The 13,692-nt window shown below is 42.3% G+C and overlaps 1 protein-coding gene across 1 annotated transcript in view; it reads right to left on the bottom strand.

The window, feature by feature from the left end:
• Positions 1-1,054: 1,054 nt before the first annotated feature.
• NEK9 (NIMA-related kinase 9) overlaps positions 1,055-13,692 on the bottom strand; it is a 36,120-nt gene continuing 23,482 nt past the window's right edge. Inside the window, exons 17-22 of the mRNA XM_004681684.2 lie at positions 11,829-11,999; positions 10,990-11,049; positions 8,360-8,592; positions 7,200-7,361; positions 5,809-6,018; positions 1,055-3,741 (exon numbers count right to left, since the gene is read on the bottom strand). Of these exons, the coding sequence (XP_004681741.1) occupies positions 3,619-3,741; positions 5,809-6,018; positions 7,200-7,361; positions 8,360-8,592; positions 10,990-11,049; positions 11,829-11,999 (959 nt within the window). The 3' untranslated portion in view covers positions 1,055-3,618. The remainder of the gene's footprint in view (positions 3,742-5,808; positions 6,019-7,199; positions 7,362-8,359; positions 8,593-10,989; positions 11,050-11,828; positions 12,000-13,692) is intronic.

Below are 13,692 nucleotides of genomic sequence, written 5' to 3'. Positions count from 1 at the left end.
GTTTATGATCCTGATGTAAAATCACAGGGAGAACAAGTGTGTGCACAGGAAGAAGCTATTCATTCTTTGGCTGCTAGAAAAATGATGTTAGTGGCCCAGTGTTCCCTGCAGTCTTGATGTGTTAGGCCTTGACTATGCTGGGATGTCTATTAGGTCTTTTCAATGTAGCATGATCTGATCTTTGGGGAAAGAGAAGAACCCTTTTTCTACCTCTCTCCCTGGGCAGCAGAGGGCGATTAAAATACTTGCTGCTTGTTCATGTCCATGTGTTACACTACTTTAACCAAAAAACTTCAGTGCAAGTAAATGATCTAAAATTTAAAGTTCCGAAGGTTAAACAACTAGAAATATATCATGGCAAAACAGACCTGGGAGACTCTCTTCCTTTAAAAAGTGTAGGCAGATGTGGCCAGACAGCATTTCTTGCCAGCCCTACGGTGAACATAGCACTGCCCCTCCCAGACAGCATTTGCCTCTGGCGACCGACTTAGCCTTCTTCACCACTGCAGGGAGGTAGCAGCAATGGGATAACGTGTTTTTCTCCCTAATGGTCACGATTCCGTGGGTTCAGTGATCAGGACATTTATTTTCAGTTAATCATTGAAGCAATAAATGATTTAGGTTTGGCAACAAGGAGGAACATGTTTTACAGGCCTGACTACACGCCCTGCACCCTGACACCATCATGAATAATACTTCTTTGGAGGCCCAGGGATACTCATTTGAATGAATTTAATTATAATACATCCTCACTCCAGAGTTATCCTTTGTATTATGAATGTTTCTAACTATATGGCAAACCAGATGAAAGGTGAGGTTAAGGCTGCTTTTGCTTTCAACTAAATGCTTAGCTAAGAGAAGTTCTGACTTGGCTGTCACACAGTTCAACCTCTTTTAGGGAAAACAGTTTTCTAGATATCAACTGGCATTATCACTTGAAAAGGCCCATTGAGATGAGGAGATAAACACAAGAAGGAATCCTTTCTTTCTTAATGACTCAATTTTTCTCCCTCTGTATTTTAAGCACAGTATTTTAAATGCTTTTTTTTTTTTTTTGGTGTGTGTGTGTGGGGGGGAAGGTAGCAGCAGAAACAATCCTGTTAGCAAGAAATCAGAAAAAGCTGACTATGTCTGTGCAAATGCCTCGTGTTGTTTCTGTTACTAGGCCATTTGTTTGTTTATGTACAGACTCCTTGAATCAAAGACCCACAAAGACCTAGAATTGCATGTTTTATCCCCAGTCACCAAGGCCCATGCGTAGGCTTACTGAGGCACAGCGCTTGATCACAACTTTAAATGTTTATTTAAAACAGAAATGCCAAACCACTCCACCCTCAACCTTTCAAACATCTGGCTAACAATAAACTAGTTACGCAGCAACAATGTCAGAGCAGAGGAGTAATTCAGGTTATACTATAACTCAAAAGCAATACTACTGGAAAACTTAAACCACCTAGCACTGCATAAAGAAGGACAAAATTTAAGGGAATTAGCTACGGAAAACCAAAGGCACCCCATCTACTGCAAGGCTGCCACCTCTGAACTGGTTTCTGTTTGCATAGTTGTTTGGTGAGAAGAAATAAAGTGGCTGTCCCAGGCACAATTCGGAAAAGTGCAAATTGTCTCTAAGGCACAGAACTGAGATTCTCAGCCAAGTCAATAGCAAACCTAGCCTTCCCAAGCGAATATGCTAGAGAACGACTCCTATCTGGAACAGGAGCAGGCTCTCACCTCCCTTTAAAGCTCACCTTCACCCCACAGTCTCAACAACATGCCCATGTTCCTCAGTCCATAGCAGAAGCAATACTCATGAGTAATACCCAAACTGACACTGCTCTCAGGCCTGCTGAGTTGAGCACAAGGGATAAGGACTCTGAAAGGCCAGTCAGTCCTTCAAAAAAATTGAAGTTGCATTTACATGATGAAACAAGACTCACTGTTAGGGTTTCTAGCAAACCCCAAGTCCCCAGAACTTACAACTTTAATCCAGGGTTTCTGTTGGGCCCTTCCCTTATTTTAAGAAAAGGCTTCAGTGACTACATTAGTACCATTGTACTAGGCTTCCCAGAATTGAGAAAACAATGGGAACATCAATGGCGGTCCCATTGAACAGAGTTGCCCAGCGCCAGCCGCGGGCTTTCCCCCAGTATCAGCCTTTACACCACCAGTTTTAGGGAAATGGCTAAAGTCCCACTGTACAGGCACTTTCGAAATATTAAACAGGTTACCAAACATTAATCTTTTGGTTTGGAAGAAATAAAAATTAGTTAAGCTCGTTGTAGGGAGGTAGGATGTGAGCCTCATCGAAGCAGCTCCTGTGACCCACGACACTAAAGGAACAGCTATGGCCAGATGAACGGCAGAGCTAGACCCCGAAGTAGACGCTGGCCCAGACCTTCACGAAGTTTGCTAACTCTAGGACACTATTCCTCTCTTTGGGAAAGCCAACTAGCATCTGCGACAAGAACACAATGAATATGGGAATAAAAGGGAGCGCTCAGCCAAATTTCTTTTACTTGGCAGGTTCCACTGTTCTGTCAGGCTTCAGGGACTACCAGGGTTTGGTGCTGGCTTTGGGCCACTCAAGCAGGAAAGATGATACAGATTCACTGATATGGCTTCATGAACATCAAAAGGGGAAAAATACTGACTAGACATACAGAAAGGGAGTGGCTGGGGCTGCTGATGTCAAGACTGGGATCCTAAGAGTCGTGAAGGCAGAGGCACAGGAAGCACTCATGAGCAGAAGACTCAGTCTCGCTAGGCCTCTCAGAGGTAGCTAAAGGAAGACCTCCTCTCCCTCACAGTTTTCTCTTAAGGTCACCCCCACGCCCCACTGATCATTTCTCTCCAAGACACCTCACTCTGAGAGGCATCTTCCAAAGCGGGGAAATCCACTCGGCATCAGTCACAACCTGAACTCCAGATGTACGATGCGGAGGGACCTGCCCTTCTTTTTCTATTCCTCACTGAAGAAATTTCAATTAAGCCTCAGAGGAAAAGCAATCTAAGCCCACTTTTCCTCCTAAAGCATCGAGCTGCACGAAGTAACTGAACTTTCTGAAAACAAGCCCTAGAATGAATCGCCAGGCATATTTTCCTCAACTCAGGGCTTTGGAGAGGGCTCACAACACTTCACCTCTCTCCAGATAACCCTCTGGGCCGGGCTTGGGCTTGGTTCTAGCTTGCTTCAGTGTTACACGTTGTCCTCCTCCACCCAGAGGTGCAATGCCTGGTGCTGAACTCCCGAAGCAGCTACCAACTAATGGTGAAATGATAAATGGGATATAAGCTGCTACCAGCAAAATTAAGGTGAGCATTGTGTTTCCTCTTCAAAGGTGAGATCACCAGATGAGGTACTGAGCTGCTGTTGCTATGGCAGTCACTGAGGACAAAGCCAGGGCCATGGCCCTTCCATTTTCCAAAACAAAACCACTCTAGATCCTATCTAAAAGGCAATGCCACTCTCCAAGTGTCCAGGGAAAGTGCTTCAGAGCCTCCACCTTGCGCTTCTTGTCTGCAAGTGAACGAAGCCAGGAAAGCGCTCTCTGCATTCAGTAAGTGTGCTGTGAAGTTCTTGGGATCCCAGTTTCCTGGAGGCTATACAGGCTCAGGAGACTAGAGGCTGGGTCGACAGGAGTCTGTTCCCAGGAGGCACCAGGAATCTGAATCTAAATCAGGCTTTGGATCCATTTCCATCTCTTCCTTTGCTGTCTGTGTTCCTTTGGAATGCATCCCCACCTGTCCAGATAAAAAAGTTGCATATTACAGCACACAACTAGATGATTAATGCCAAGCTCTTAAGGATTTCTAGCCACAGTTTTATGAAAGCTCACAATACTACCTTAACTAAAGTCACGCCTTTACACTTGCTGACAGTGAAGGTGACCAGCTGTCCAGGTTTGCCCAGGACTGCAGGACTTTTCTGGGATGCATAACCCTCAGTTTAAAAACTGAGATAGCCTGAACCATCCTGATGGTACAAGTGGTTAAGTCTCAGCATTATGAAGCTATCCGCAGCCACTGCAGCATGAGTTCGATCCCCAGCCCAGGAGCTGACCCACATGGCACAGCAGACCTCTCCTGTCTCACCAGCTGCTCCCTTCAGCAGTGTATTTCAGTCAATCTGCCTATTCTGCTCCCCACTCTGTGTGAATCCTCTCACCTCTCCACACCTCTGGTCTGTACCCCAGGTCTCCTATGTGTAAATAAAAACATTTTTAAAACAACAACAAATAAGGCAGTCATAGGCAAAAAATGTTGCCTGCCAACAGCTGCCAGTCACCCTAGGCTTACAGCAAATGTGTATTACTTTCCTAAGTACTTTGATAGCCAGGTTTCCTTCAGTTCTCAAAACCACTGAGGTGAGTGGTGGTATTTTCTTCTAGGTGAGAAACCAAGACTCACAGAGCAAAAGTAATCTTTCCAAATGCATCGGGTGGACAAATGGCAAGGCCAAGGAGGGAGCCACACCGGCACACCCTAGCTCACGTCCCACAGAGCAAACCTATGGCAATAACAGAAACAACACTACCTGTGGAGCATTTTTTCTTAAAAAATAATATAATAGTTTATTTTTACATCATTTTGTGCATTTTCCCATCTCAGTTGTAATCCCCTTGGGCTTCCCATCACCAAATCACCCATGTGCCATCACCAAAGTCCAGTGCATTTCCCTCCCCCCACTGTTTTTGATCCCATTCCCCACTCCACCCCCATAAATTGTCTCTGGTATGTAACTGTTCATCATCATCATTATTATTTTCTCGCCTGTTCTGTTATACACCTGCTATGAGTGAAACCATCCGGTATTTTTCCTTTTCTTTCTGGCTTATCTCACTAAGCATGATCTTTTCCAGCTCCATCCAAGTTGCTGCAAAAGACATGTGTTTCTTTTTTTTGGTTGCTGAGAGTAATATTCCATTGTATATATGTACCACATCTTTCTAATCCAGTTGGGCATTTGGCCTGCTTCCATGTCTTTCCAATTGTAAATAAAGCAGCAATAAACATGGGGGTTCAGGTATCTTTTTGAATCAGTGTTTTTGTGTCTTTTGGGTAGATACCTAGGAGTGGGATTGCTGGGTCATATGGAAGCTCCATGTTAAGCAGTTTGAGGAACTTCCAGTTTTCCATAGTGGTTGTGCTAGTTTGCATTCCCACCAGCAGTGTAGGAGAGTTCCTGTGGAACATTTTTATCAAATATTTTAATTTTAATCTCATCAAGCCTTAAGTCTAACTTCCATTTTATATCAATGACAGAGTGATAAAAGAAAAAGCAATGTCCCAAGAAAATAAAGACATTGCTACTTTTAACATATATGGGACATTCTATTAAACAACTGACCAAGTCTCAAGTCAATGCCATGAAAAAAAAAAAAATATATATATATATATGAATACACATCAATTTATATACACACAAATACACCACCACATATTTTAAATAGATTGTCAAATACACATATACTTGAAGTATAAGCATGTTAATAATTGTTGAATATAGATGGATATATAGGTGTTAACTAAAAGATAATGTCTCAAGTTTTTCATTATAAGAAATAAAAGAAAAATAGAAAAACAAAAAAAACAAAAAAAAAAAAAAAAAAAAAAAAAGGAAGTTAGGCAACAAAAATGATTCAACCCAGGTGCCAGAACAAGGCCGAAGGCTTCTGGAATTAATTACAGGAGTTGCATCACAAAAAGGTAAGTACTTGTGAAAGAATAAGTCTATTTCAGTCTTTGGTGTTTTATTTCTGATTCTTCAGGATAGACTTAGAAATTAAATTATTACATTCATGTTCGTACCTGCTGCCCTCCTTCTAATTTCTTGTTCAGCTTCTGTAGCTGGGTAAAAATCTGGAGGTTTTCTTGCTGTAGCTTCTGCTGTTCAGCCAGACACTTCAACACCAGACCCTGCAGTCTCTCAACCTCCACCTGCAGTGCACTGCACGCACAGGCAGGAGTCAGTTGTGTTCCCTTCCCAGCACACGTTCCTGCAGGATTTAGCCGAGGTGGCTAAAGAAAGACAGAGTCACAGGAAGTTCTACCTAAGTGCCACTATGCCCCAGTTCCAACGTCCTCCAAGTGCTATCAGACTTTAAAGTAATAAGACAGAACATGTGTACACATGAGGCGTATGTAAGGGAAACAGAAACTGCTGGGTTACAAGAGCACCTGTCTCTGATGTAACAGGGCAAGTTCCCTGAATGTCTCAGTCCCCATTACGTTAGGGTGAAAGGATAATTATCTATTTTGGAGAACTTTAGGAACAATGTTAGGTCGCTGGTATTTTTCCATTTAAAATGCTGAAATAAGGGAAAGAATAATTTGGTTTTGGAATGTCTTTGGATCACAATGAGGATACAATGATCCAAAGGATCAGACAATTTTCATGAAATGAGCAGATTACAGTTCAGAAGAGATCTGAGCGGCAGTCAGTAGTGACAGGATTGCCAAAGCAATTCAATAAGGCAAACTGGCAGAGGAATGAAAATGTTCATCTTGAAGCTCAAAAGTTTTGTTTATCTTTGGGGAAAATTTATAGTTACCCTACTCTGGATTTTTTCCCCTTCTTCTAGCATACTTTGTTTAGTCGGCAACCAATAATCCATAATCTACTACTTATTTTTATAAATAAAGCTTTATAGGAAAACAAGGAAGCTCATTCATTCTATACTACCTAGGACTGCTTTTTCTTCGGCTAAAGTCAGAGCCGAGTAGTTGCATGGCAGGCAAAGTTACTTATGTCCCTTTGTAGAAAAAGTCTGATGACCCTAATGCCTTGCAGTATTACTAAGTATCTAGCACAATCTGATTCCTACCAAGGCCGGGGCGCACTTGATGCACCCCTCACATTCTTGAAGCAACGCCTCTATGTTTGGTCTTCCAACCCACTCTAACAGTGTCATGAAAAAAACTGGATTTGGATTTTGAAATTTCTAAGGCAGGGAGAAAAGACAGACAATCACTAGGGGTAGAAAGGTGTTAGCGGGTCAGAAATGTGAAAAGGCAAGTATCTTTTCAAGGACTCTAAGCTAAGCCTTGGGTTGAGGACTGAGGCGCCACTGCACAGTGCAATGACCGGCGCAGGTAGCTGGGGTCACTGGCACTAGAGGAGGAGACAAGGCCAGGAAGACTGGGGAGAGGCCACTGCCATTGTCCACTTGCTTGAGATTCGAAGGCAAAAGCTCAGTTACCCAGGCTCCGACTGGGGGCTTGTGTTCTGGAGGAGTTTCCGAGGCCACTTTGAGGCCTTGTAGCTCTTCATAGGGCAGAGTGTCTTTCTCAGATTCTGAAAAAGCTGCACTCAAGGGAGATGGGCTGTCAGGCATGGGGATGAATTCTGCATTTTCCAGCTCCTATGGATAAAAAAAGAGTCTCATTAGTTTTGTTTGAGTCACTTCCTGTCTCCCAAATTGCCTTTCCTTTCCTTTTGCTATAGCTTTCAGTCTGCTATGACATCAGCACCCTCTAGTGGGGCAGGACAGTGTGAATGTAACATTGCTCCTCCCACACGCCAATGCTTGCAGTCCGGCAAATTCAAACTCAAATTCACCTGAAGTATATGGTATGTTTTCCCAGCACACTTTTTTAGACAGTGAGTTGGGAAGCCCCTGGTTTGGTGGTGAGGCTGAGTCTGAAGCTTCAGACAGAACAGTGTGCTTTCTCTCCCCATTCATATGCCTAAGTAACCATCAAGTTGGTCTCATTGTATGGGGAGCTTTATACTTACACTTTTTTTTTTTGGTAAAATATTTAAAATTTCTAACCATAAATGTTCACTGTAAAAAATGAGATACAGATAAGCAAATAGAGAAAATAAAAGCACCAGCAATTCCACAACTTTGAGCTAGACAGTTAAAGTAATCAACATACAGTCTCGTAGGTATTCTTCCATGCATTGTGTAATTTTTAAAAGGATGGAATCAAACCATAGAAACATTCCATCCTTACCTGAACAGCCATATGCCATTGCCAGCTTTCCACATGAAGACACATACATACTCCAGGATTTTACTATCACACTTCAATTTTCATAAACAATTTCTCTATAGTAATGCATTCCAATCACCCCAATATCCTACCTCTGTAAACCACTGCACAAATCTATAACCTTTATTTTCACACACAAGCACTATAAAAACTGTCTTCAAGGAAGGTTATATTAATTTTTATTCACTTGTGTATTATAAGAAAAAAGGATTTAATGGTTTGGTGGTTTCTTTCAGGAAGGAAGCAGAAGCGTAGGTGCCTGCTACAAAACAGGCATGTGGGAAACTAAGAGCCCCTGACCTCTCCTTGCTGGTCCTGCAGCAAGCCTCTGTATTATCCAAGGTTCCTCTACCAAAGGAATTACCTTTCGCAGCCATCCAGGACAGGAACTGCTGGCCCCACTACTGATCCCTACGGCCTCCGTGGGACTGACTAAACCTTCCATTCCTCGATCTGCTTCCATTGTTCCTCGGAAGCCTCCACTTGGATCAGGAGTCTCTGATTCCTGCTGATTGTCTTCCTCTTCTCCCCCACCACCACCGCCGCCACCGCCGCCGCCACCGCCACCGCCGCCTCCTGGGCCAGAGCTCTGAACCACTGACGACACACAGCACAGGAGTAAGGAGCTCTGCTACCCAGCCGGGACCTGCATTCCTAGAGCCACACCAAACCCCGGGACGTCCCTATGTTTTCTTGGAGTGAAACAGCAATAGTGTAAGTCAGTATTTGGGACTAAATTTTGAGTTCTGTAGAAGGGTTTGTACATTAGTACTTTCATGATAATTCACTTCTCCTTTTCAAATGTGTGCAAAGAGATGGTCATCTCTACATCCACAGCAAACAATGAGTGTTCTACAGCATTACTGAGCAATCCCTCAAGTACAGGGCACCAAATTCAGGACCCACACTTTTATCCACACTTGAAATACATTCAACTCTGGCATCTCCGGAGGCAGAGGTTCATCTTACAGACAAGGCTCTTTAATATTCGAGCCAAATACCTCTTAAAGTTGCAAGATAAACTACCACTAATGAACTCCCTGTCTGGGCAAACAGCCAAATGGAGAATTCAATGATCAGTTTCATTAAAATTTTTGATGACTACAGGTGAGAATTTTTAAAATATAACAACTGGCTCTTTGATGGTACGCATATTCCAAGTTACCTTAATGAAGACTAACAGATATGTAGCAGGAAATGAAAGTGAATTTTAAAATGGGCCTCAGAAAATGTAAGAAAGTGAATTTTCCAGTTAACAACAACTGCACAACGTACTCTAAAATCAAATGTAAGACGACGACTCCCACCATTCTGGCTTGAGCACTGAAGCACTACACTGATCCTGCTGGAGGTGCCAGAAAAAGCTCAGAAGTCTGCTTTGTTTTAAATGTTTTTAAAGATTGTTATATTTAACATATGTGCAAATTTTGATGCTAACAAAATAAGCACACACAAATCTGCCACTCACAGAAGCAGACCTGCTTTTCCCAACATGGCAGCACTAGGCATATATGGCTGTTTGAACTTAAAGAAAGTTGGACTGAATTTTTCAGTTCGTCACTCTCAGGAGTCACTTTTTAAGTGCTGAACAGTCATGTGTGACTAACAGTGTCTATGCTGGACAAAGAGACAGAGATTATTTCCACTGCTACTGGAAAGATCTTTTGGACAGTGCTGAACTAGGACAATTATTCCTTATCTGGCCTCCTACCCAAATGCCATTATCTGGCCTCCTACCCAAATGCCATTCTGATTAATTCTGCAATTATCATTTCTTTTTTAAAAAAACTTTATCACATATCCATGTATCTTAAATAATACATTCTCTATTTTGCTTCTTTTTGAACTTTGTAAGGTGTGTAGTCTGCTGCTTTTAAACACTTCATATCACGGAAATATTTGTAGATGTTGTTCATTTTCATTCCTGTATAAAATTCTACTGGAGGCTGTTATAACTGGGCACTCCAAACATGCTGATCTCTATGTCCACAGCAGATTATCAGTGTTCTGAAACATTACTGAACAGTCATCCAACCATTCAACCAACAAGTATTTAGTGAGTATTTGCCATTTGCCAGGTATTTATCTAGGCAACATGGACAAAACTGATGAATTTAAAAAAAGACAAAAATCTCTGCCCTTGCAGAGTTTACATTTTCAGGCCAATGACATATGCTTTCAATCTTATGCTTTTCCTTTAAAAACATATTTTTGGCCAAACAAAGCTGTAACAGAATACTTGTGCTTAGCAAAAAGATATTTTATCATTTGTGACAGATATTAAAACATGCAAATAGATGCTGAGCAATGGATTACTAAAAACAACTAACAAAAGATATGTGTGTGTAGGAGTGTGTGTGTATAAATGAAAGTTCAAATCTAGATCAGATTTTCAACTTTTTTTTTTGAGGATTAGTCTGGTTTTATTCTGGGTCTTTATCTGTTTTTATTCTACAAAATGTCAAAATCCAGGTTTGAGACATCAAAGACTACAGGTTCACTGGCAAATGGAAAACCAAAAAGGGATATAGATTCCATTCCATGGTCCAAATGACAGAGAATCATGAAGCAAGCAATCAAATGAAAACTATCAGAGAACTTTAGGCTGGGTTTTCTAACCACATTGATAGTTTAGCCAACATTTAATTCTGAGGGCCTGTTCTGAAAGACCATTTCTTAGTGTGTACACACCTTGCAGTACCATGGAAGTTAGGGACAGACAGAACAAAGTGTAGTAAGGAATGGGACAAGACATAAGTTACATTACAATGGTGGAGAAATCACTTACTTACTTTTGAAATTACTTGGTGGCAAACATGCAATCTCCCTTTGTGATGGGAAAGTCATACCTTATTATGAAATCTACCTACACACTGTCTTCCCTCTTGATCACGGTATTCTCAGTTGGTTCTCCCCCAACCTTTGACTGTAGGACAACCAACCGAAAGACCCACCCTTCAGAAAATCACTAGTACTTGAGGTGTTGCTACTTACCAGTTCTGATGGATAAGCTGCTACTATTGGAACGGATGGTCTTAGAATTCAATACTTTTTCTGAGGAAAAATAATTCCATACATAAGCATGTATATAGCTACAGACAGGAAAAGTGAGAAGACTATGATGGGGATTCATTTAGGAGATAACTGCTATCCCTGATCCAGGTAACGTAACAATCAGTCCTTACTGTTTTAAGTACTAATACCACATGTCAAGTACCACTAGCTACTCTAAGTGTATTCATTATACAGAGGAACAATTCTCCATCTTGGCTGTACTGTGGAATCATCTGGGAAACTTGAAAAAGTAACAACACCAAGGTCCCACCCTAGAAGTCAGGGATAGGGTAGGAAGACAAGGGGACTTCTAAAACCTCCTTTTCCTCAGGGACTCTAATGCATAGGCAAGGTTGCAAACCACTGATCTTAAAGAATAGACTTGTAAACCGGCACACTAGCCTTTATAATTGAAAAGATGATTCTTACGCAGAAAGCAGTTATAATTTTGTTTCTTTCTATAGGTGTATGCCTCATGCTTCCTGTGGAAGCATGTTTACAGACCAAAACATTAATACACAGAGAAGTAGAATGAAGTTCTATGGTGGGGAGGGCAGAGTGCAAAGTTATATCAAAAATGGTCACGCAGTGGCAGGTGACAAAGCCCAGGAAAAGTCAGTGTTCTCTCCCTACCACCAGGCCTGGCTTCACTGACTCTACTACACACGTTCAGAAGGGTTGTTTTTCTGCAGGACACTTGTTCCCAACAACATGACCATTGTATCTTAGGTGTGGATCTATCCTCTGGTCAAAACCACCCCCACACATGAAACTCTTACCAACAATGAGAATGGTATGCCAGCCACGGCAAGACAGGTCTGGGACATGATGCAGAGACCCAAAAATAGGCCGAGGCCATGAGGTACAGATATCAGAGCCATGTGGTCTCTCTGTGGGGGTCATTGCCAGGCGACCATTACCGCCATTGCCCCAGGCAAAAATGTGATTATCTGTAGAGAAAAAATTAAATAGCACAGACTTTAACAGATCACCTGCTTGCCAACATTTTAGTTCCTCAATCTTCATGCCCTAGAGCTAGAAAGATCTCCCACTATGTACAAAATAAGGGAAAGCTGTTTATTCCATTAACTCGCAATCTCATCCTGACCCCACCCAGGTAAAAAATAATCATGGCTCCTGAGTACCACCACTATCCATTCACTTGTTCAACAACATGAATTGTCATTTATTTTTTCTTTGCATAGAAGAATTGGGGTATAGGCCAGAAGTGTGGGGGATGAGCAGGTTCACCAGAGATAGAGTGGGGAGTAGAACAGGCTGACTGATTAAAATACACTGCTGAGGGGAGCAGCGGGTAAGACAGGAGAGGTCTGCTGTACCATGTGGATCAGCTCCCTAGCTGGGGATTGAACTCAGGGTGGTAGCGGTGAGAGTGCTGAGATTTAACCCCTAGGCTGTCAGGGAGGTCCCTGGATTGCCACTTAAATAGTTAGAAACAGCAAAGAAAAGTAAGTGGGACATGAAAAAGGAAGTAGAAATAATTAAGGGGGTTCATTATTTTAGATACAGTAGTCAGAGAAGTACGTGCTGACATGAGACTAACTGATGTGTGAGAAAGGGGCATCTAGGGGAAGACTTTTCTAGATGGAGGGAAGGGCAAAGGCAAAGGTCTTGCAGGAAATGTAAGTATCCCTAACAAGGATAAGATAGCTCTTGTGGCTGGAACATGTGAGGGAAGGGACAGAGGTCGGTGAAGAGGTCAGGTGATGCCTGAGATCCTGGTCATGTAAAGCCACACAGGCCATGGTAATTACTTTGGTTTTTAGTGATTGGCAGGTGAAACCAACAGAAGTCTGAGAAGCAGATATTTAAAAGGACCCATAAAATATTATGAACCCACTGGAGGGAACAAGAATGGAAGCAGAGAGACCAGCAATAGTAGCGAAGATGTGAGGAGTGGTTGGCTGTATCTGAGGCTAACCAACAGGGTCTGCTGATGGATGGGATGTGGGGTGTAGGATGAAGCTGCATTTACTAAGCTTTAGTAAAGGTTGCAAGGTAAACTGATTTGGGCAGAAAATCTGAAGTTTAATTTTGAGTATACTGTTTGTATGCTTGTAACATCCAATCCAGGACACTGTTTTTAAATGAAAACTGGGTGCTATTAATGATTGATTAACAGGTGCAAAGCATGACTGACCCAGCATGACTGACACCATAGCTATAAAGTAACCCTATCATTAGCCATTTCAGTTAAGGGACTGTTGAATAAATCAGGTTAAGGGTGAAACCAATGTATGAGAGGTGTTTAAGGCAATAAGCTGACGTAGGGAGTGAAGGAAGGGAACATTGGAGAGAGAGGGGGTTGAGCCCTGGCATTCCAGGATGTGGAGGAGCAGGGCACTGCTATCACGGCAGCTGATCTCTCTGCCTGTACTGGTCTGTTTATACCTATGTTTAAAAACATTCTCTTTATAGAAAGAAAAATACCGGATGGTGTCACTCATAGCAGGAATGTAATGGACCAGGCGAGAAAATAACAAAAATAATGAACAACCATATATCAGAGACATTTTGCAGGGGTGGAGTGGGGATCAAGATCAAAAACGGCGGGGGGGTGCACGGGACTAGGGTGATGGCACATGGGTGACTTGGTGATGGGAAACCCGCAGGGATTACAAT

This window comes from Condylura cristata, unplaced genomic scaffold (genome assembly GCF_000260355.1).
Source record: "Condylura cristata isolate star-nosed mole 26May11 unplaced genomic scaffold, ConCri1.0 scaffold00013, whole genome shotgun sequence".
Lineage (NCBI taxonomy): Eukaryota > Metazoa > Chordata > Mammalia > Eulipotyphla > Talpidae > Condylura > Condylura cristata.
Note: the sequence above shows the minus strand (reverse complement) of the source record. Positions and strands in the feature narration are given on the sequence as shown.